At 35.4% G+C, this 21827-nt stretch overlaps 2 protein-coding genes across 12 annotated transcripts in view; one reads left to right on the top strand and one right to left on the bottom strand.

Annotated features, from left to right (window-relative positions):
• The window catches only part of Miga1 (mitoguardin 1), a 574792-nt gene that overhangs the window by 86587 nt on the left and 466378 nt on the right, over positions 1–21827 (bottom strand). The gene's annotated exons all lie outside the window — the stretch shown is intronic.
• Usp33 (ubiquitin specific peptidase 33) overlaps positions 1–21827 on the top strand; it is a 62926-nt gene that overhangs the window by 10545 nt on the left and 30554 nt on the right. For 2 of the 11 annotated variants that reach the window (XM_021730112.3, XM_021730108.3), the window contains 6 exons: positions 14173–14304; positions 14482–14535; positions 14965–15024; positions 16576–16728; positions 19676–19778; positions 20935–21004. In XM_021730112.3, coding sequence (XP_021585787.1) covers positions 14224–14304; positions 14482–14535; positions 14965–15024; positions 16576–16728; positions 19676–19778; positions 20935–21004 — 521 coding nt within the window. In that variant the 5' untranslated portion in view covers positions 14173–14223. Of the gene's footprint in view, positions 1–1057; positions 1303–6290; positions 6310–7460; positions 7497–10996; positions 11306–13541; positions 13619–14172; positions 14305–14481; positions 14536–14964; positions 15025–16575; positions 16729–19675; positions 19779–20934; positions 21005–21827 lie in introns of those variants that run through there. The other 9 variants (XM_078026512.1, XM_078026510.1, XM_078026514.1 and 6 more) reach the window with 9 other exon arrangements.

Genomic DNA, 21827 nt, shown 5'->3' with positions numbered 1-21827 from the left:
ACCTCATTAGGCTTCAGAACAAGTGATTTTTATGATTCTTCCCTTATCTCCTCACAGAACAGTATATATACATATTATAAACAACTAGATGTTTAATAAAATAAAAATTAACCACCATATTGCTGACATCCTGTAGCATGTAAAATGCAGTATTTTGAAACACGGTGAAGATAAAGGAAAAGTGGCAGCACCATGTTCCAAATTGTGAAACTTATAATCCCTCTCAATGAACCTAGGATAGGTAATCATTTGTGGTAAGAATAAAGGCCTATTGTCAAGCCCTATGTAGAATTTCGCAGCATCATTTCTTTTTTCCATTTTTTACCATAAAATAAATATAAGTAGAAATTTCCATATTTTCTCCCTTCTCCTGAAGAATACTGAATGTCTTACACACCACACTTGAGTACATGCTCCCAGGTAGAGATCAAAGAGTTAGAGGTAATCAGACAGATTGAAGCTGGCAATTTTAACAACTTTTGTTAATTTAATGGTTTTTATGCACATATTCGAAGATCAATCGAAATAATTTTAACAGTTACATAAGTAGAAGGCAAGTCTCCTCCAAAGCTCTAGGCACTAAGCAGATACTAAGGTTTTAATGAATATTTCATTCGATCTTGATTGGCCTAGGGAAAAATGGTAGAGATGAATTTCTTCTTTGCATATGTGTAAAAAGAGAAACACAGTTGCTTCCAGAGAATCTAGGTCCGAAAGAAGTTAGGAGAAGAAACAGGAGAGGAGGGAATACAGCCGAATTGAGGTAAGTCTAACATTTCTTTGTATGAGGTCGCAAACCTCAGGTCATTCAGTGGTCAGTCTTAATGCTGATTCTGTAATGCATTAAGACGAGGCTTAATGATAGTGTAGTGTAACTGTAAAAGAGCGGGATAATATGTATAAAAAAAGAAAAATGCTCCACGACTTAAAATACTGCACAATATGTACAGCTGGCTGCCCCTGAAGCTGGAGGCGCGGGCAGGCCTGGGTCTCTGCACCTGGGCCTGGCTCCACGGCCCCGCCCCGCGGCCGGCTCTCCGCGCAGCCCCGCCCTGCCCGCCCGAGACGCCCGAGACGCCTGCGGCGGCCGCAGAGACACCGGAAGAAGCTGCGGCTGCTGCGGGAAGTGGCCGGCTCGGAAGGCGGGGACCCCGCGGGCAACGCTGCGGAGCCGTTTTCTGGCCCTCTTGACACGGTATCGCTTCTCTCCGAAGACGGGGGGAGGAATAGAGGCATTTGCAAAGGTGCGGCCACAGGCCACTGTTGGCTGCGCTGGCGGGGCCCGCGGGAAAGGCCGCGGAGGTGAGCGCGGCGCTGTCTGGAGGGGCGCGGGCCCCTAGGGCTCCTCGCCTGCTTCCAGGGCCGGGCTCGGTTCTCGCTCCCGCGCGCCGGGGCTGTGTCCACTACAGCGGCCTCCTTTTCTCGGTCAGGGGTAGAGGTATGCTCTCGGGGTAAGGGCTTCGGCCCTTCTATACAGTGCGTTGCAGAAATAACCTGGTGGCCCCTCCACCAGGGGTTGGCGGCGCACGAGAACCGGTAGTTAATTTGAGAGAGGGTCCCCAGGGGGCGCTCCCTTGGAAGCTGGAGGAGGGAGGGGTGAGGTGGGCAGAGGAGAGGGTCTCTGTTCCTTTGCTGGCTTTCCCCACCTGGCGGCGAGCCCCTCCCGATGGTCGCGGGCCATTGAAAGCCCCGCAGCGCGCCGGTTCCAGTTCTGGGTTTCGTTTTGCGGCGCTACTGGGGCGGCCAGACCCGTTCGGGAGGCCCCGTTATTCATTGTTGAGGGAGAAAACCGAGGTGTCACCGTCCCTGGAATTTTTCTTAGATCGTGTTTTGTTTGGGTCAAGTCCAGTCTTACCGTCTGTCCATCAGCAGCTTTTGTTTGGAGCAAATTTCCATAATGTTTGATTTCCCACGCTTTTAAATATTTCTGAAATAACAAAAACACTCTTTTGCACTCAGATATTTTGGGGACTTTCTGCTTTCATATAATCAGTATTAAAAATTGAGCTGGAGGGTGAAATCTTGGCAAGAGCAGAGAATTAAAAGAAGATGAATTTTACTACAGGAATTTCTAGATTTTTGCATACTAGAAATGCGGAATTATAGAATTTTTCACTTCATTGTATTTTTTTCTTAAAGGAAGCTCTCTTACAAAAAGTAATGAGGCTGGCCTCTTTCCATTTCTGATCGAGATGGCATAATTGTATCATCTCGAAGGTCTGACCAAATCATGTTCGTAGCGGGCTATTTAATTTGAACCTAATATAAATGTTGTTAGTGATTTCATGCTGTTACTGTAAATAAGGGAAGAATTGGAATCTTATTGAAAAAATGATAATTTTAAGAAAAAGTAAGTTACACTATGCTGGGAATTTTATGTTATTTCATTTACGTTGTCAGGGTTGAATAAAAAAACAAGGCAGGAGGATTTGCAAGTTTGAGGTCCAGCCGCAACAACTTGTCCAGTTTGTGTCTCAGAAAATAAAAGGAACTGGGGATGTAATTCAGTACCCCTGTGTTCAATCCCCAGTACCACAAAAGGGGGAAGAAAGAGTACAAAAAGTATTCCTGGATTAAAATATTTGACTTGTGTGCCATAGGTGTGCTATAGTTATGATTGCTTCTTGGTTTTGATCTAGTTTATTGTCAACTTTTAGTTTTGTGTGTTTTTTAGCTCTTTTTAAAAATTTTTCTATATAATTTATCAATAAACAAATATTTTTACATAACTTCAGTTCAGTGGAATTAGATGGTAATAAATAGGTGATTTAAAAATAGTGTTATGGAAATGATAGTTCTTATATTTTGTATTACTACTAGAATTTTCAGTGACCTTTCACTTACACAGTCTTATTTGATCTTTATGCCAATCTTCCGAAGAATGTTAAGAAATAGTCTTTCCCCATGTCAGAAGCATTTCAAGATTGTGTAAGGATCAGAATTTCTTTTAAGCCTGAAATAATGTTGCCAAAGCAGCTGTCTTGATGTAAATTGGAATTCAAATAGTTTAAGATTGGAGCAGTGACTGACCTATCACATAAAACAGACTGCGGGAAAATGAACTCTGTAATATGCTGAAAGGTTTTTGGTGAGAAGTGTGAAATGTCTTTTATTTGTTTTTTTAAAGAAAGGAATGAGTAACAGCTCTATTTCTTTATTAAAACTCTAAAAAATCTACATGTGCATTGCAGGAGCATTTTGATAAGTAGGAAAGTTCCAAAAAGAGCCTGAGATAAGTGCTGTTGGTTTTATTATCTATAAGAAGATACTTGGATTTATGTGCAATGTAGTGTGTGTGTGTGTGTGTGTGTGTGTGTGTATGACAATTAGTATTATGTGCAATATAGTGTGTGTGTATATATACACACATACATACATTTATATATATAAATGAGAATTGGTATTTTAAGAATACTTAAATACTAGTGGTATTTAAGAAATAACACATGTATCAAAGTAAATGTTGCATTTAAATGTTATTTTAAAAGACTGAGTAGATCACTGGGCACACATCTGTAATCCCAGCTACTTGGGAAGTTGAAGCAGAAGGATCACAAGTTCAAGATCAGCCTCAGAAATTTAGTTAAGGCTGTCTCAAAATAGAAAGGGTTGGGGATATAGCTTAATGGTGGAGTGCTTGCCTAGTTTCCACGAGGCCCTGGGTTCAGTCTGGCCAAAACAAAACGTAACAAAAAAAAAAAAAAAAAAAAAAAAAAAAAAAGACAAGTAAGAAATTGGTCAGTAATTGAGTTTGAGGGCAAAGCCCTTTGAAAAATAATAAAGAGTGGAACATGGTTTCTGTACTCCAAGATCTTGTACTCAAGCAAGGTAGTTTGTTTTTATACAACTGTAGTAAGTGCCTTATTGGTAATTATAAAAATTCTTGAGAATTTGGGTGAGGGACACAATTACATGTGATTGGGCCTTGGTGGAAATAGTAATATTTGAGGTGAATGAGGTGTTTTTTTTTTTTTTTTTTCCCTTTTTCATGGTGCTGGGAATTGAACTCAAGGGCCTCACACATGATAGGAAAGTTCTCTACCACTGAGCTACACATTACCAGCATGATGAGCTTTGAAAGGTTTTGGACAGGTGAACATTGGAGGGTGTTTGTTTGTTTGTTTGTTTGCTGGCCCTCACCCTCCCCATACCAATGACCTAGAGGACATTTCAAATATGAATGCTTAATGGGTTTTTATAAGTCATATTTGTGAAAAGATCAGAATAACGGTTTGGTTGATATGATTTATGTAAGTAATAGGAATTAAACTAAGAAGAACTTCTTTCAAGGTATTTGACCAGAAGAGATGTGACCCACATGAATGCAGAATGAGCTGTAATTGGGAGAAGATAGACTAAAAGATTTGTTGGGTGGCTTCAGGTTAAGATAATCTTGACACTGTCAATTTTTTTTTTTAAATTGACATGTATTCATTGTATATATTGTTGGGAATTAATACATGCATATAACAGACAGCATCACTTTTGGGACTTCTCTGAAGCATAGATTGAACTCAGACCTTAAGATGACAATATGGGTGTAGATGAGATGCCAGAAAGTGTAAATGAGGGAATAAGGTCAGAAAAGGGAAAAAAGCCAATAATGAATGGATAACCAAGGGCATAAAACTATGGAGACTTTTGTGTAACTGCCTCAGAATTATCTTGCCAATGGCATGGGGCCTTGCTGTTGTTCTACCTACCCTCAGTCCTTACTGGTTGAGAGTGCCCCTGAAATACTCCCTGCATATCCCAGTTGATCTGGTTAGAACTAAGCAAGCTTTTTTTTTTTTTTAAAGAGAGAGAGAGAGAGAGAGAGAGAGAGAGAGAGAGAGAGAGAGAGAGAGAGAGAGAGAATTTATTTATTTATTTATTTTAGTTCTGGGCGGACACAACATCTTTGTTTGTATGTGGTGCTGAGGATCAAACCCGGGCCGCACGCATGCCAGGCGAGCGCGCTACTGCTTGAGCCACATCCCCAGCCCCAAAGCAAGCTTTTAAGGTGCTGGAGAACTGAGGAGAGAAGCAGAGAAATGGTTGAGGTAGGAGGCTGTTTGTGTTCCTAGAAACTTCCCAAACAAGTTACAATTGAAAATTGAGGTATGTTGGAAGGATATGGGACCAGGTAGCAACTCTGTCTATTAACAGGCATTCTTTTGAATAATCCAGCTGTGAAATGAAAGCCTGAATTTAGCTTGTGTTCTAGAAGTGTGGGCTGTGAAGTGGTGAAAAACAGTAGAATTTGGTAACTGACAGTAAGCAGGGAATCATAAGATGGTACTGAGATTTGAAAGTTAGATAGCTTGTGATAGAGAACTGACGTCAAATTAGTTATGTCAAAAGAATAAAATAATTGCAGGGTGTTGAGGATAGTAGCAATAGAGTGTAGATGGCTTCCCAAAAGATAGTAGGATAGAGAGTAGAACAATGCTGGCACTCCTGCTCCACTTTTTTTTTCCGGGTTGTGTGTGTGTTCGTGTTCTGAGGATGGAACCTAGGGCCTTGCACATCCTATGCAAGAGCTCTATCACTGAGCTATTTTTCAAGCCCCCTTCCCTCCAGATTTTATAATGCTTAGCCCATACTTAATTGTAAGCTTTTGTTGAATTAGTCTCTTTGCAGGGCTTGGCACAGTCCTTAAATATAGTATATGGTGAAAATATGGGACCGAATGTAACATGAAATGAGATCATTTCCTATAGTTTTTAATTGTTTATAAAATTATGAAAGAGAATTTAAAAATATTTTTGCTGGAGGTGGTATTTTTATTATTATTATTACTTGGTATTATTATATACTTGGTATTTAACCCAGGGCTGCTCCATCTCTGAGCTACATCTCAAACCCTGTTTTTTAATTTTATTTTAAGACAAGTTGTTACTAATTTGCTGAGGTTGGCCTTGAACTTGGAATTATCCTGCCTTAACTTCACTAGTTGGTACCACACCTGGATTGACAAACTTTTTCTTCAAGTAGTTTTCACTTGAATGTGGTTGATTGCATTTGTTTTTCCATGTTCCTACATAGCATACATAAGTATTTTTAATGACTATCCCTTAATGCCAGTGTACTCTTTCTTATTAACCCTCTATCTTAGTCAGAAGTGAGACTTGGGATGGAAGTTATCATAATCTTATTTGAGCCTCTTATTAGAACTCTGTTGTATTCATATTTTCTCTTTCTGAGGTTTGTCATGATTATTTAGATAAAATTAGAATTGGCCATGCTTTGTCATTCATTGAACTGATTTTTTTTTCTTTGTAGGAAATGCTAATTGAGATTTATAAGTCTCAAGGGATTTTATTTGATGTAAGTTTTGCCATATTGCAGCTATGTTTTAGGATGATTAATGTGGCACTGTTAATATTAGATTATTAAAAAAGATTAGATTCTAGAATAGGTAGGTTGTAGGTAAAGAATCAGCTAATCAACAATGTAGTTTTCTTAATAAAGCTCTCATTAATTAGACTGTTGAGGACCAATGACACATCTTTCTAGAAAGAGGGAAATAAATTATTACTGAATTTCTTTGTTATGGTTTGAGTGAAAAGAATGATTGGGTAAAAATTTTAGGACTGTTTGTGAGACTGTAATCTTCTCATTCTACAAAAATGTTTAAAGAACAAGAAACATGATTCTTTAAGATGTTTGTTAACTTCAATCTTCAAGCCTATTACTGAAAAAAAAGCTTGTCAGCAGATTTCATAGGTTAAAATGTCTCCACAAGTACTTACTGTGGTTTGATTCAAAATGAAACATGTTTTTCTACTTGTTATTACACTCTTCACTGATAATCAGTTTTTTTTTTTTTTTGGCTTACCTTTATTGGATAGCAGTTTTCTTCTATGATAATTATGGAAAGATGAGTCATTGTATTCTTGCTATTAATATAATTTTGAAGTATAATATTTAAAATGTTCTTCTATACCCTTGAACTAGTTAAATTAGTTGGAACTGTTAGAATCATAGTCTAAGCTAAAACTATTGATAAATCAATTTTTCTATAATCACAGAATCTTGAGTTTTTAGTGTAAAATGCTGTTCTTCGAAACATTTATGACAGTTGGTTGTCTAACCTGTGTAACAATTATGGAGAACAACTTGCTTCTTTGAAAATTTATCTATATTTGAATCAAAATTTTCACAATTGATTGGATTTACAGAAAAGAAAGACTTCCTCTTTGGTGATAATATTCAAATAATTATGACACATATATCAAGTTCTGCAAATTTTTTTTTTGTGTGTGTATGTGTTCACTTCCTTGCTTTCACTTGTTCCATATAATAGTTATCATTTATTTATTAAATACTTACTATTATCACTCTCTTTTAAGCCCTTTATATGTGCTAAGATATAATGAATGCACTTAAACCAGCTATCCACTTTATTCTAAAACATTTTCTGCTGATAATTAAGTAAGAATTTCTCTCTCTCTCTCTCTTTTTTTTTTTTTTTGCAGTGCTCGAGATTGAACCCAGGGCCTTGAGTATACAAGGCAAGTGCTTTACCACTGAGCTACATCCCCGGCCCTTGAGTAATAATTTCATTGTTTTATATATCTTTTATGATCTAGAATCCAAATACTTGAATCCCTTTTTTGTGGACTCATTTTATTTTTAATTTTTAACTTTTTTGGTACTGTGGATTGAACGCAGGGGCACACTGTCACTGAGCTACAATCCCCAGATCTTTTTATTTTGAGATGGGGTCTGACCTTGAATTTGAAGTCTTCCTACTTCCTCCTTTTGAATGACTCGTATTATAGGAGTGTGCCATTGTGCCCAGTTTAAAGCCTTACTTTACATGGTAGTTTTGTTTTGTTTTTTTGGTACTAGGGATTGAACTCGAGCACTCTTTACAACTAAGTTACATCCTTAGCCCCTCATTTTTTGTTTTGAGACAGGGTCTTGCTAAGTTGCTGAGGCTGGTCTTGAACTTGTGATCCTTCTATCTCAACCTTCTGAGGATTACAGGCATGTGTCACCTTGTCAATTTAGCTTGCTTTCGTAAATACTTTAGCAACTAATGTTTATGATTTTAAGCTTATAGTCAGTTTTCAGTAGCCTGCTTTCTGTAACTTTAGTGATATTTTGGTTAAAAATATTGAATTGTTGTAGCTGGGCATAGTGGTCTGTGCCTATAGTCCCAACTACTTTGGAGGCTAAGGAAAGAGGATCACATGGACCCAGGAGTTTGGGGCCAGTCTGGGCAGCATAGCGAGATCCCATCTGAAAATAAACAATAAAAAGGATTTAGCAGTTCTGCCACATGCTAATAAAGACCTCTGCTGGATTTATATTAATCTTACCTATATCTATTAAATAGTTAATAGTCCTCCTGACATAATTTTTTTTTCTCTGTCACATGAATTTGATTTTGATTTTGCATTTGTGTGTATTGTGGTGCCCGGAATTCATAAGAGCTAGGCAAGTGCTCTACCAGTGAGCTATACCCCCAGCCCTTGTGGAGACTGATTTTTTTTTTTTTTTAATGAATTACTTGAGTTTTTGGAAGAGACTAAGCCATGGAATGACTTAGTTTCTCAATATTAAAAGACTCTCAGTGGGTTACCATGCCTTTATGTATATCCAAAATATTAATAGCATGGGTTCCTTTGCTTTTCCTATATTAAAATTTTAGTATCTGGTTGTCTGCTATTATAGGATGGTAGAACAGAATTTCAGGACTGAGCCAGTTGTGGTGGTACCAGCCTGTAATCCCAGCTCCTCTAGAGGCTGAGGCAGGAGGATTAAAAGTTTAAGTCTGGTTTAGTGAGACTGTGTTTGATACTGTGGATTGAACGCAGGGACGCACTGTCACTGAGTCTCATAAAAAAAGGGACTGGGGATGTAGCTTAGTGGTAAATCTGGGGTTCAGTCTTCAAGACCCTCCACACCCAAATTGTTTTTTTTTCAAGACTGAAACTTGGAGATTTTAGCACTAGAATATTACCCTCCATTAAAAGCAGTATCTTCAGAAGTAGTTTTAAAGCTCCTTAAGTGCAGATGGGCAGTTGAGCCCCCAAAGCTGTATATTATAGAGCCAATGAATGCAATAATTTCCATCTGGAAAAAATTTTACTTGATATTTATTGTCACTGTTATGGATGAGAACTTCAATAATCCAGTTAGGATAGATAGAAAAAGCTATGTGAGGGCTGGGGCGGTAGCTCAGTGGCAAAGTACTTGCCTAGCATGTTTGAGGCACTGGGTTTGATCTTTAGCACCACGTAAAAATGAACAAATAAATGTATGTTGTCCATCTACAACTTCTAAAAATAATAAAAAAATCTAAAAGAACTTTTTATAAAAAAAAATAAAAGAACTTTTTATCTAAAATTTATGTAAGATTGTAAAAGTAAGAACAGGTGAGGTACAGTGGCACATGCGTAATCCTAGCTACTTGGCTTAGACTGAGGCAGGACGATTGCAAGTTTGAGACTGGCCTCTGCAACTTAGACTCTCTCAAAATAGATAAATAAAAAAGAATGGTGATGGAGCTGAGTGGAAGAGGACCCCTGGGTTCAGTCTTCTATACCAAATTAAAACAAACAAAAAAACCCTCCATAAGATAAAAAACTAACATAAGGATAAAAATGAGATCAAATTATGGAAAAATCTTAATTTCCATGTAAATTTTGGATTTTCTTGTGCTTCCTTGGTGATTCCCAATCTGTGAGCCACAGGCTTGTATTTTTGAGGGAATCTGAGTTTTGTGGGATCTATGCTGTGGACTAAAATAGTTTTCACTGTTTTGATGTTTAGTATCTTAATACCTATCTCCCCTGACAATTGTGAGACTAGAATGAAAATAGATATGCCTTATTCTGTGTGGAGAACACATTCTTTTGATGTGTACTTTGAGAAGGAATTGAAGTAACTAAGAAATTTTGTCTTGTCCTGCTGAATCTAAGTACTTTCTTTCAATAAATCCTTGTCAAATATAAGAATCATTTTGTTAACATAGTGAATATACTTAATACAACTAGATAACTAAGGACCTTCTATTTTCATAGCATTGTATTTAATTATATGGAATACTATTTAGCCTTGCTACAAATTTGTTACCTTTTATTTACACGTACTGATTCTCTTTAAATTCTCTTTAAGTAGCAGAATAAAGAGAACTTTAGCTTTTTTTTAACTTGAAACTTAAAAAAAATGATCTTTTTGAAAGTTTCTTTTTAATTCACTGATCCTATTTCTTTCCTTTGAGACAGCATTCAGAGCATTATTTAGAAAGCAGTGAGAACAGTTCCATTTCACTGGCAAGCAGCAGAAGTTGTACTTAGAAGGAAATGAATAGTTGGGTTTTTGGTTTTTTTTCTTATTTGAGATGGGTCTTGTTATATTGCTCAAACTGTCCTAAACTCCTGGGCTGGTGACCCTCTTGCCTCACCTTCTTGAATAACAGGAACAACAGGTGTACCAACCGTATACAACCCAACCACTATGCTATGCTTGAAAATGTTTGGTTTAAATGCTTTTTTTTGGGAAGTGGATTGAACCTAGGGCCACTTTACCACTGAATTAAGTAAATCCCCAGTCCTTTTTATTTTTATTTTGAGGTAGGGTCTCTATAAGTTGCTGAGGGTCTTTCTAAATTGCTGAAACTGGCTGCAAACTTGTGATCCTACTTGCCTCAGCTTCTCTAGTTGCTGGAATTCTAGGCATGAGCCACTTCATCTAGCTTGGTTTAAATACTTTTATTAATTAAGTGAAAAAGGGTTCAGTCCTCACCTTTAGAGATTAAGAAAACCAAAATTAGGATATGAGGATTAAAGATAAAACTATTTAATGGAATTGGAAGCAGAGCAAAAATAGTGGAAAGAATAAATCAATCCCAAATCTGGTTCTTTGCAAAGATCAAGGAATTAGGTAAACCTTTTAAAGAAGGGAAAAGAATGGAGTATAAATATGTAAGTTTAGGAAGGAGGGAAATACCATATACTCTTCAAAAATATAGGAGAGATTAACAGAATCATTTTTTTTCCAGATTTACTTGAGAATATACATGTAATGCTATGATCTCAAAAGTTATTTCAAGAGGAAATGGATGGTGGTATAGAAAAATATGAGTGAAATTTACCCAAAAGATTAAAACTTGAAATGATCAATTTCCATCGATGGATTGAAAAGATGATTAGAGACTGGTCCTTGAAAAACGCATCGTAGCAGATGGTTTTACAGTTGAGTTTCATTTAACTTATGAAGAACACATCATCATAATAATGACGGCTACTCTCCACCATTGATGATGCAAAACTACCCAATGCATTCTGTGATAAAAATGCTACCAAAATAGGTAAATATCATTTATGTATAGAAAGACAAAATCTTTAAATACAATACTAGCCAATAGAATATAAGCATGAAGCAACAGATTAATAATACATTTTGACACATAGGGTATATTGCATCAATGAAAGCATTGTTAAGTACTAAATCTGTTAATAAATAGGTCATATCAGCAAATGAAGCAAGTAATATATAGTGAGCTGTGAGTAGCTGTGGAGAGGGCATTTGATAAAGTTCATTAAGACTCCTCTCACCGCACTTTTTTTGATGCTGTATAGCAAACCCAGGGCCTTGTGCATACTGAGCTACATTCCCAGCCCCATCAAGTCTTTTTTCCCCCCTTTTGGTAGTGGGGTTTGAACACCTGGTGCTTTACTGAGCTACATCCTGAGTCCTTTTTTTTTTTTCATTCTTTTTTAATTATACATGACAGTAGACATTTTGATATAATTGTACAAGCATGGAACATGTCTTACTCTAGTTAGGACCCCATTGTTATGGATGTACATAATGGTGGGATTCACTGTGGCCCAATCCTTTTTATATTTTATTTTGAGACAGCATCCTCCTAAGTTGCTGAGGGTCTCACTAAATTGATGAGGCCTCTCAGGCCTCTCATTAAGTTGTTGAGGCTGATCTTGAATTTAGGATTTTCCTTCCCTGCCTCAGCCTCCCTGGTCCTTGGGATTAGAATCACTGAAATTAGATTTGCTGGGATTACCACTGCACCCCTGCCTAAAAACATTTCTAACTAAATGGACAAGGAAGTGATAGCAAGTATCTTAAACATCAGAACCAGTAAAAATGGGAAATTGGTGGGGATGTCCATGATCACTTTTGTATCTGTGTTGTATTACCAGTTCTAGTAAATGCATTAAAATGCCAAATTAAATAATTGGTATCAATATTGGGAAATAAAAGGCAAAATTTATATTTTCTAGTATGTTCAGAAAATAGTCAAGGAAACTAAAAGGGAATAGTGAGGAGGTATATTTTGTAACTATAAAATATCAAAATAGTGTCTATAGCCTCTGTAATAATTCAGATTATTATCCTATTAACAGATAGTGGAACAAAATAGATTCTGGAAACTCATTGTAAGCAAACAATAAAGAATAAAGGTAGTGTCTTTATTTTTTATTTTTGTGATACTGGGGATTGAACCTGGGGCTTCTGAGCTACATCCTCTAAGCTCTTTATTTTATTGAATTTATTTTTATTTTTTTGAAGAGAAATCCACAGACAAGGATGAGTGAGTGTAATAGTAGGATTTATTGAAGTGTAAATAGAAACAGAACTCTTGCAGGGCTAGAGGGGACCTGATAGGGCCCCATTTTTTATTTTATTTTGAGACAGGGTCTTGCTAAGTTGCCAATCTTGAACTTGTGATTCTCCTGCCCCTGGAATACCTGGAATTATAGTTGTGCACCACCACATCTAGCAGCACATTCTTTTCAATGTGATGTTGGGCAAACTGTATAAGTACAAGCAAAAGAATAAAATTGGAGTCCTACCCTGTACAAAACTAACTCAGATATTTTAAAGATTTAAACATTAAGAGTTAAAGCTATAAAACTCTTAGAAGAAAACATGGAGGGATAGCCAGGTGCAGTGGTATATGCCCATAATCCCAGCAGCTGGGAGGCTGAGGTAGGAGGATTGTGAGTTCAAAGCCCTCCTCAGCTACTTATTGAGGTCCTAAGCAACTCAGAGAGACTCTGCCTCTAAATTAAAAAAAAAAAAATGGGCTTGGGATTTAGCTCAGTTGGTAAGAGTGCTTGCCTCACATGCACATGGCCCTGGGTTCAATCTTCAGCACCACCAAAAAAAAGAAAAAATGGGAATGGGTGAGGGGAGGTGCTGGGGATGTGGCTCAGTGGTTAAGCACCCCTGGATTCAATCTCTGATAACAAAAAAAAACAACAACAACAACAAAAAACAAACAACGAAAGAAACCATGGGGGCGATACTTGGATTTGGCAATGATTTGTTGGATATGTCACCAGAAGCACAAACAAAACTTGAAATGGGCTTTGGTTAAAGCCACGTTCATCAAGCTCCTCCATGTGGCAGGTATTCTGATAGTTGCCTGGGATGGGAATATAAAGAAATGGCAAGACTTCAAATTGTTCACATATTCACTGATTGATACAGGAGTAGGCAAAACTACAAAAGGAAACAGGAAGAGCTGTTGCTGCTGCTGCCGCCTTTTTTATTTTTTCCTTTCTTTTTGTTTGAGACAGGGTCTTGCTAAGTTGCAGAGGTTGACCTTGAATTTGTGATATTCCTGACTCACCCTCCCAAGTTGGTGGAATTATAGGTGTGTGCTACTGCAATGAGATTCATTTAACATTTCTTTTCAATTTTTATTCCAGCCAAAGGATTAATCTTAAAAAAAAAAAGGATAAAAATGCTTCAGAAGTGGGTAATTTGAATTTCCTCCCTTTTATTTATCTATAAAAAGTGAAATGGTGGTTGGGGTTGTGGCTCAGTTTTAAAGCACTTACTTTACACGTGTGAGGTGCTGGGTTCAATCCTGAGAATTTCATAAAAACAAATGAAACAAAATAAAGGTATTATGTCCATTTACAACTAAAAAAATATTTTTAAAAAAGTGAAAAGGGAAGGAGGAAAGATCAGGAAAAGTCATGGAAAACCAATTTATCCATGGGTGTCAATTTAATAAGATGTTTAGATAGAGAAATTTCCAATGTTCAGATTAATTTCAATTATAAAACTTAACTTGGGATGTTTGAAAATATACTCTTGCAGGGCAAACTTGTGAACTTATCATTCATATGTTATTTTTCACTCCCAATTATTTTTAGTATGTTAGCATTTTCTTATTAAAATTTTTGGGTCATTTTTCTGTAGATACTGCCTCATTTGGAAAGCCTTGGGAAACAGGAAAAAAATTCTAACAAAATGTCAGCTTTTCGAAATCATTGTCCACATTTGGATTCAGTTGGTGAAATAACAAAAGAAGATTTGATACAAAAATCTCATGTAAGATGTTAATCTTTCTTAAAAAAAAATCATACTTGGCTTTTCTCCCAAATGTGCATTTTAATAAAATATTATTTATGAATCCTCATTTTAAAATGTATGATGTTATTAGAGAATTGTATATCTTTGGCTGTGTCAATATAACAAATATTGTCTTTTTAAATTTCCTTTCATTAGGGTACTTGTCAGGATTGTAAAGTCAGAGGACCAAATCTTTGGGCATGCCTGGAGGTATGTGTGTGTGTATATATATATTTTCTTTTTCTTGAAAATTTTGATAGTAGAAATGTAGATCTGAATAATGATAACCAAAAAAAGTTTTGACACTTTAGAATTTCATAAATGAGCATAGTTTTAAGACATCACTGTTTGATAACAAAATACTAAACTTTAAATTTTGGAAGAATTTTAACTTGGCTCTCACAGAGTTTTTAGTCATTGAGATATTTTATGCTTGCTTTTTATTAGAGGTGACATAATTTTCAACTTAGAGATATATATTCTATATGGTTTCATTTTGTACCTGGTACCTTTAAGTTAAATTACTATGAAAAGTAATCATTAAAACATGTAATTAAGATCTGGTTGTAAATATGGTTTTAATGCTATTATACATTTTCATGTTATAAAATATTTTCCTTCTTGTATGATTGTTTATAGAATAGATGTTCATATGTTGGCTGTGGTGAAACACAAGATCACAGCACCATACATTCTCAGGTATGTATATAATATATTTTAATACAAAACTTTTTTAAAAAAAAAAACTTGTTTTGAGACAGTGTAGAATGTAAACGTGTGTGTGTGTGTGTGTGTGTGTACGCGCGTGTGCATGCGTGCGTGCTGGGGATTGAACCTGGAACCTTGCATATTCTGAGCTTGTTGTGCTCTACCACTGTACTATTGAGCAATACCCATAAGCTTTTTGAGACAATTTTTAAGATGGCTGAAAGAAAGAAAAAGTCAATAGAGCATTATTAATTCAAGTCATAATTCAAGTTTGGTTTTTTTTTTTTTTTAAATGAGTTAAAAGTGTCTTGGTAAGTAGGGAGGGGAATTGCAAAGAAGACCAATATTAGAATGAACCTATAATTCAGAGAATACTTATTTAAGTATGCATCCAGGTATATTGTGGTGCCTTAATACTCATGGCTGGAATATTAGGAGGTTATGGATTTTGAAATCAGAGCAATATGTAAGTATATGACATGGTCTAGCTAGCTTTATATTTCGATTCATATTGTATTGCCTTTTCCTGTCACCTAACTGGTGTCGTCTTTGTTTTGCTCTGTTTGGTGCTTCCCGTGTAATTCTGGCATGCATCTTTCAATTATTAACATGTTTGGTTTTTTTTTTTTTTTTTGGTGGTGTTGGGGATTGAACCCAGGTCCTTGCACATGCTAGGCAAACATTCTACCGCTGAGCCTCATCTCCAGCCCTGGCATGCATCTTTTATAGCATTAGGTAGATTTCACATTCTAAACTACAAGTTTCTCAAACAAACTGTGTCTTAAGATGAACAAAGTAAGTCTCAAGAGAATTAATTAAGCCGAAATACTCAGAACTGCAAGGCATCATTATACATAATTTGCTTCTGTGAAGCTAGAATGGTACTTGCTATGTGTGCCTTGGGAGAGCAAGAAATTAGTCACTCACATCATTTTCTGCAGGCAGGGCTAAAATTCTTTTGCAGAATTTAACTTGAGAAAGACTGGAGTTTTATTTATTCAAGATCTCATATTCCCTACTGCTTGAGCTGTTTTGCTGTTGTGTGCTTTGATTCATGTTAGTTTTGTTTTTTTGCTGTTCTCAGTTCCTAGAATAGTTACTTGCTATTGTCTATCATTTTTTTCTCCTTCTTTCCCTTTTTGTTTTTGGAGGGGGGCGGGGGGCAGTGCTGCGTATTGAACCAGAGCCTCAAATGTGTTTTTATCACTGAACTGCATTCCCAGTTTCATTATTTCTTATATTCTACTTACTTGCTGACTGCAGAGTAGTCTTATACTTTTACATTTTCCCATTTATCTTTATATAATGAATAGTGGGGGGAAATGGGTTATAGAGTAACTTCTAATGGACTTAGGTATTACTATTCACTATGCTTTAGCAGTTTATTGGAAGAACAGTTTTTTTGAGTTTCTAGATTAGCTCTTTTGGGTATATCACAAATCATCAAAGGCCAGCAGTTTATCTTCTGTGATCTTTTGAAGAAATATTTTCAAGTATATCTAATTGTGGTTCCTCTTCTCCTTCTCCTGTGAAATTATACAGGAGACAAAGCATTATCTAACTGTGAACCTCACTACTCTTCGAGTCTGGTGTTATGCTTGCAGCAAAGAAGTATTTTTGGATAGAAAATTAGGAACTCAGCCTTCATTGCCTCATGGAAGACAACCTCAGCAAACACAGGAAAACAGTGTCCAGGTAATTTAAACCCATTTAGTTAAGATATCAAATAGTTAGCAGTTTCAAAAATTTTCATGTGGTTGAAATTTGAAAAGGAAGCCTTCCTGACCTACTAATATTCTAAAAATGTCTACAATGTGTCACTATCTATCACTCTATACTCCTTTTTGGGAGGAGTATAGAGTGATAGATAAAGATGAGATTGAAACCCACCTGTCAGAAGAAGGGAAAGCAGGCCAGGCATGGTCACACACGCCTATTACTTCAGCTATTTGGGAGGCTGAGGCAGGAGGATTGTAAGTTTGAGGCCTGCTAGGGCAACTTAGACCTTATCTCAAAATAAAATACCAATGAAAAATATGGGAAAAAAAGGAAAGTATTGATTAAAAACAAATAAGATGGAAAAGTACTGAATGATCTGAAAAGAAAATGATTTAAGTATTTATTTTATTTCTAGCAAACCTGATTGTAGGATGGTAGGCCTTCTTTGCTAGAGAATGGAACGTACTAATTCAGTTCCCTTTTCCTTATTCCCTCCCCTCTCTACCTCCATTTTTATTACTGTGAACTTTTTACTAATTATTGAAAACTAGATAGAATATAATGAAATATAGTATGTCTTAAATTAGAGATTTTTCTCCCTTTGGATCAAGAGACTTAGAGTACATGTATAGACTTGCGAAGATTGATCACCTAATTTTCATAATTTCCAGTCATATAAAAATAAGAAAAAGGAAATTATAACAGTTAACTGCAAACTTATTCTGATTATCATTTGATTAGATTTGATTAACCCTGAGGCTTCTTTTTCCTTATGTGTATTGTAAAAGTTATGTTGCATTTGTATATTGGTTCCTTTCTTTATGTGTGTGTGGTACTAGGATTTAACCCAGGGGTATTTTACCACTGAGCCACATCCCCAGCCCATTTAATTATTATTTTTTTGAGACAGAGTCTCATTAAGTTGCTGAGGGCCTTGCTCAGTTGCTGAGGCTGGCCTCAAACTTGCCATTCTGCTGTCTCAGCCTCCTGAGTTTCTGGTATTACAGGAGTGCGCTGCCATGCCTGGTTCTAAATTTGTTCTTGATGCCAACTCAGATTTTTCTGTTGTATCTTTGTATCACATTTTGATGCTTGACATTTGTGACAGTAAATTGCTTGCCTTACACACTATAACCTAAGATAAGTAGATTTTAGACAGGGAATGTTTGTTGCATTGCCAGATTGACATTGAATGGTTCCAATAAATTATCACCATTACTATTTCTTCCGCAAGTACCTACTTATTATTCACAAGTGTTTAATATATTTCAAAAGCTTTAATACTTTGAAAATAAGTTTTTTCTTAAAGAGAAAGAGGGAATATTTTTTAATATTTATTTTTCAGTTTTCGGTGGACATAACTTCTTTATTTTATTTGTATGTGGTGCTGAGGATTGAACCCAGCGCCCCGCGCATGCCAGGCGAGCGCGTTACCGCTTGAGCCACATCCCCAGCCCTGAAAATAAGTTTTTTGATTCTTACATTATTAACAAAAGTGTGATGTGATGTGCTGACTAAAATTTTAATCATGTAAGAAACTGATCACAGTTTATAAAAGCAAAGTAATTATTAGCATTACTTACTAAAAGTAAATTAAATAAGATATCTGTTCCCATTTCTTTTTTTATTTTTTAGTTGTATTGGATCAATACCTTTTTATTTATTTTTATGTGGTGCAGAGGATTGAAGCCAGGGCCTTGCATGTGCTAGGTGAGCGCTCTACTGCTGAGCCACAACCCCAGCCAATCTGTTCCTATTTCTGCCAAAATAGATTAAGATTGAAAATTCTAATGAATTTTGAATCTGGTAGAATAAGTGTACTGATACTTAATTTCCTGATGAATTGGAATATTTTATTATTCAGAAGAAAAGTTATTTTTATAAACTTCTTTAGAAGTGCAGAATTTATAGGCTGTTTGAATTCTGTTCACCTAAGTATTGATAACAAAACATTGGAAACCTTGCAAATGTCATTAAGATTTTTTCAGATTGAAGTGAACATGTACCATTTTTATAAAACAATTATTTTATAAATACAAGCGAAAATATGAAACCTATTCAAATTTTCAGTATCTATAGATACCAGAAAGGAAAGGAAAGATATAAGTGGGTGGGTATAAGTACATATGCCTGCATTGGGAAGATGTGATAAGGCTTTTAAGTTGGAGATCCAGAGTACATGCTAAATGCATTATGGTATTCCTGTTCTCTATTTGATTGTTGTTGAATGAGTTCAGTGTGCCTTGATCTTATGATATTAAAAGACAGATTGAAATTTCTGTTCTTTATGTGCACTTTCCTGATATTTTAAACTTTAGCTCAAATTTTCTTTTTTTGGGGGGGTCTTTCTTTTTAACTGTAGGCTAGCATTTGGCCAACAGGTTATCACTTGCAATGTCTGAGTTAAGTCAATTCTTGGGAAATAATATTGGAATTTTTTAATTTAAATACTTTTTTGACTAATAAGCATAAGAGTGTGCAAGCTAAGTATAGTAATATATATTAAGAAAAAATATATTTGAAATCTATAAATGTTGATTTGTTATGATGAAAAATTTTACACCTTTTTCTTGCAAAGTTAGAAAGATCTGAAAAGACAATGTAGGATAGTACATTTTGGAGGTCTTATTTTAATTGAGATATGATATTACTCAATTATTGAGTTTAAATTTAGGAAAGTCAGTTATAAAAGGTAACTTTTTATATAAGTTCAAATATTAATAAAACCAAGATCATTTGCTATTAATTAGCATAGATGTGTATTTCCTTCAAAATTAAATGTCAATTTTAGAATAATTGCTAATACCACAAATTCTTAGGGTTCTATTAAAATAACATCTACTAGTAATTGTATAAGTTAAAATTAAAGGTTTTTTTTTACCCTGAGGATTTATTCAAGTTTGCTATATCTTTTTGCTATAAGGATTTTAAAATACCTAGTAACACAACACTGAAAACTCCTCTGGTTGCTGTATTTGATGATCTGGATATAGAAGTGGAAGAAGAAGATGAACTTAAGGCAAGAGGTAACATAATTCTCCTGTGTAACACCCCTTTTTTGTTTGGCTGCTTGTTACTTAAGGAAAATATGTAATGTGAAAATTTCAAAATTTAGAGGTTGTGGGAATGGAGATAATTACAAAAAGAGAGTTCAGAAACATGTTCTATTATGTATTTGGAAATAAAGCAAACTTTTGGTTTCTCTGGAATCACTTTACCAAACTGAGATCCTAATGACTCTTTTACAGTTGGGCCTTATGACCTTTTGCTAATGTGCATTTTGATATCTATTTGAACAGTAGTTCTCAACCCATTTTTAAATTTTTAATCTGTCAGTTGGTGGGGAAATATTCATGTATCCCCTTAGAACTTCTAAGGGACAACATTCATTTGGAAAACGAGGTTATTATGATAGACCTTTGCCCCCTCACTCCCTTACTTCAAACCCTTACATGAGAATAAGTCTCACGTTTTTTGTATTCTTTTAGGTCTATAGCTCATGGTAAAAACTTCAAATTTTCTATTTTATAATTGTTTTTAGGTGTATATTTAGTATATATTAAAATAATAAAATGGGGATTAACACTTTTTTATAAGTTTAACATTACTAGAAATAATATATATTTCATATATGTCTGTTTTAATCCATTAATTTAGCCCACAGTATTATTTTATTGGATACTGTTGACAACTGTTACTAATTCTAAGCTGTGTTTTAGAGATTCTTAGAAGTTTAAATTTCCAGGTAAGAAATGTAGTTTTAGTGACATAGCGTTTGCCTAGCATGTGCACTGAGCTTCATCCTGCATCTCTATTTCATCTTTTAATAATGTGATAAAGTAATGTAAGTGAACTTGAGTGTAAATGGAAGGCAGCTATGCTCACCATTCTGCTGCCTACTGTGAACTTGAAGATACATGGAAGAGAGAAATTTATCCAATGTCTGCTTTATTGTCTTGGCTTGAACCACAGGAAATTGATGTTGTGTAGTTTGAACTTTGGCAGTTTTTTATGGCTCAAGCTAACAAATACTGCTTTAGTGTTACACATGAAAATGGAGAGAAAAAAGATTTTTATTGTTTCTCATTACATGAGTTTTTTGCATTGTCATCAAACTGTTTTGATGACTAATTGAGTATCTTTTGTGTTTTTAAATGAGGACTTTATATTTTTTCCCAATAGGTCTTACAGGTTTGAAAAATATTGGAAATACTTGTTATATGAATGCAGCTTTGCAGGCTCTTTCTAACTGGTAAGAAATAACTTAATTTTTTTTGTCTGCGTGTGCATGTGTAGTTTTAAAAAGTTACTCTTTGAGCAGAAAACCATGCTATTGCAATAGTAGACTAACTCCCAAAATAGAGTAGGCAAAGATCTGGGTTAGAACACAATCCATTGTTCAAATGGGGTAACTGTCTGCATGTCTATAGTTTTCCAACACTTTTGGTCCTGGCATAGACTATAGACAGTTTTTTTTTTTTTTAACATATAGAAAATAAAGAGCTTGAAGTAATTAATTCCTCAGATCACTTTTAGTTTAGAAATCCTATGAAAATATTTTTTTTTCCCTAGAAGTGGAAACCTCACTAACAAAGCATTCAAAAAAATTTTTTTCTAAATCATACAAAGTAGAAAGGGCAGTTATTACTCTTAGATGTAGAGGTATTAAGTAAGGACCAGAATTCATAATCATTGATTTTGACGTTGTACTGGATTGAATTTTAGAATAGTGATTGGAGACTAAACATAAGTATATTTCTTCCCAGAGTAATCTCGTTTTTAGTAGTTTTTAGTAGTAAACTAACTTTACTGTTAGTTCTCTTATGTTCCAATTACATTATGTTCCATAACCCAATGAAATAAAAAATAATAATTTTTATTAAATAATCAGAGAATACCTCTTTGATGAAGTGAGATTTAGTCTGGAACTTGAAGAATGAGTATGAGCTGGTTGTATAAAGGGTAGGGAGAACATTCAGCACAGAAAGATGAATATTTGGTAAGCAGCCTTGACACTTTTGAGAAACTGGAAGAAAATTTGTGATAGGAGTATGATAATCATGGGGGTAAATAGC

The sequence above is a fragment of the Ictidomys tridecemlineatus genome, chromosome 11 (assembly GCF_052094955.1).
Source record: "Ictidomys tridecemlineatus isolate mIctTri1 chromosome 11, mIctTri1.hap1, whole genome shotgun sequence".
NCBI lineage: Eukaryota > Metazoa > Chordata > Mammalia > Rodentia > Sciuridae > Ictidomys > Ictidomys tridecemlineatus.
Note: the sequence above shows the minus strand (reverse complement) of the source record. Positions and strands in the feature narration are given on the sequence as shown.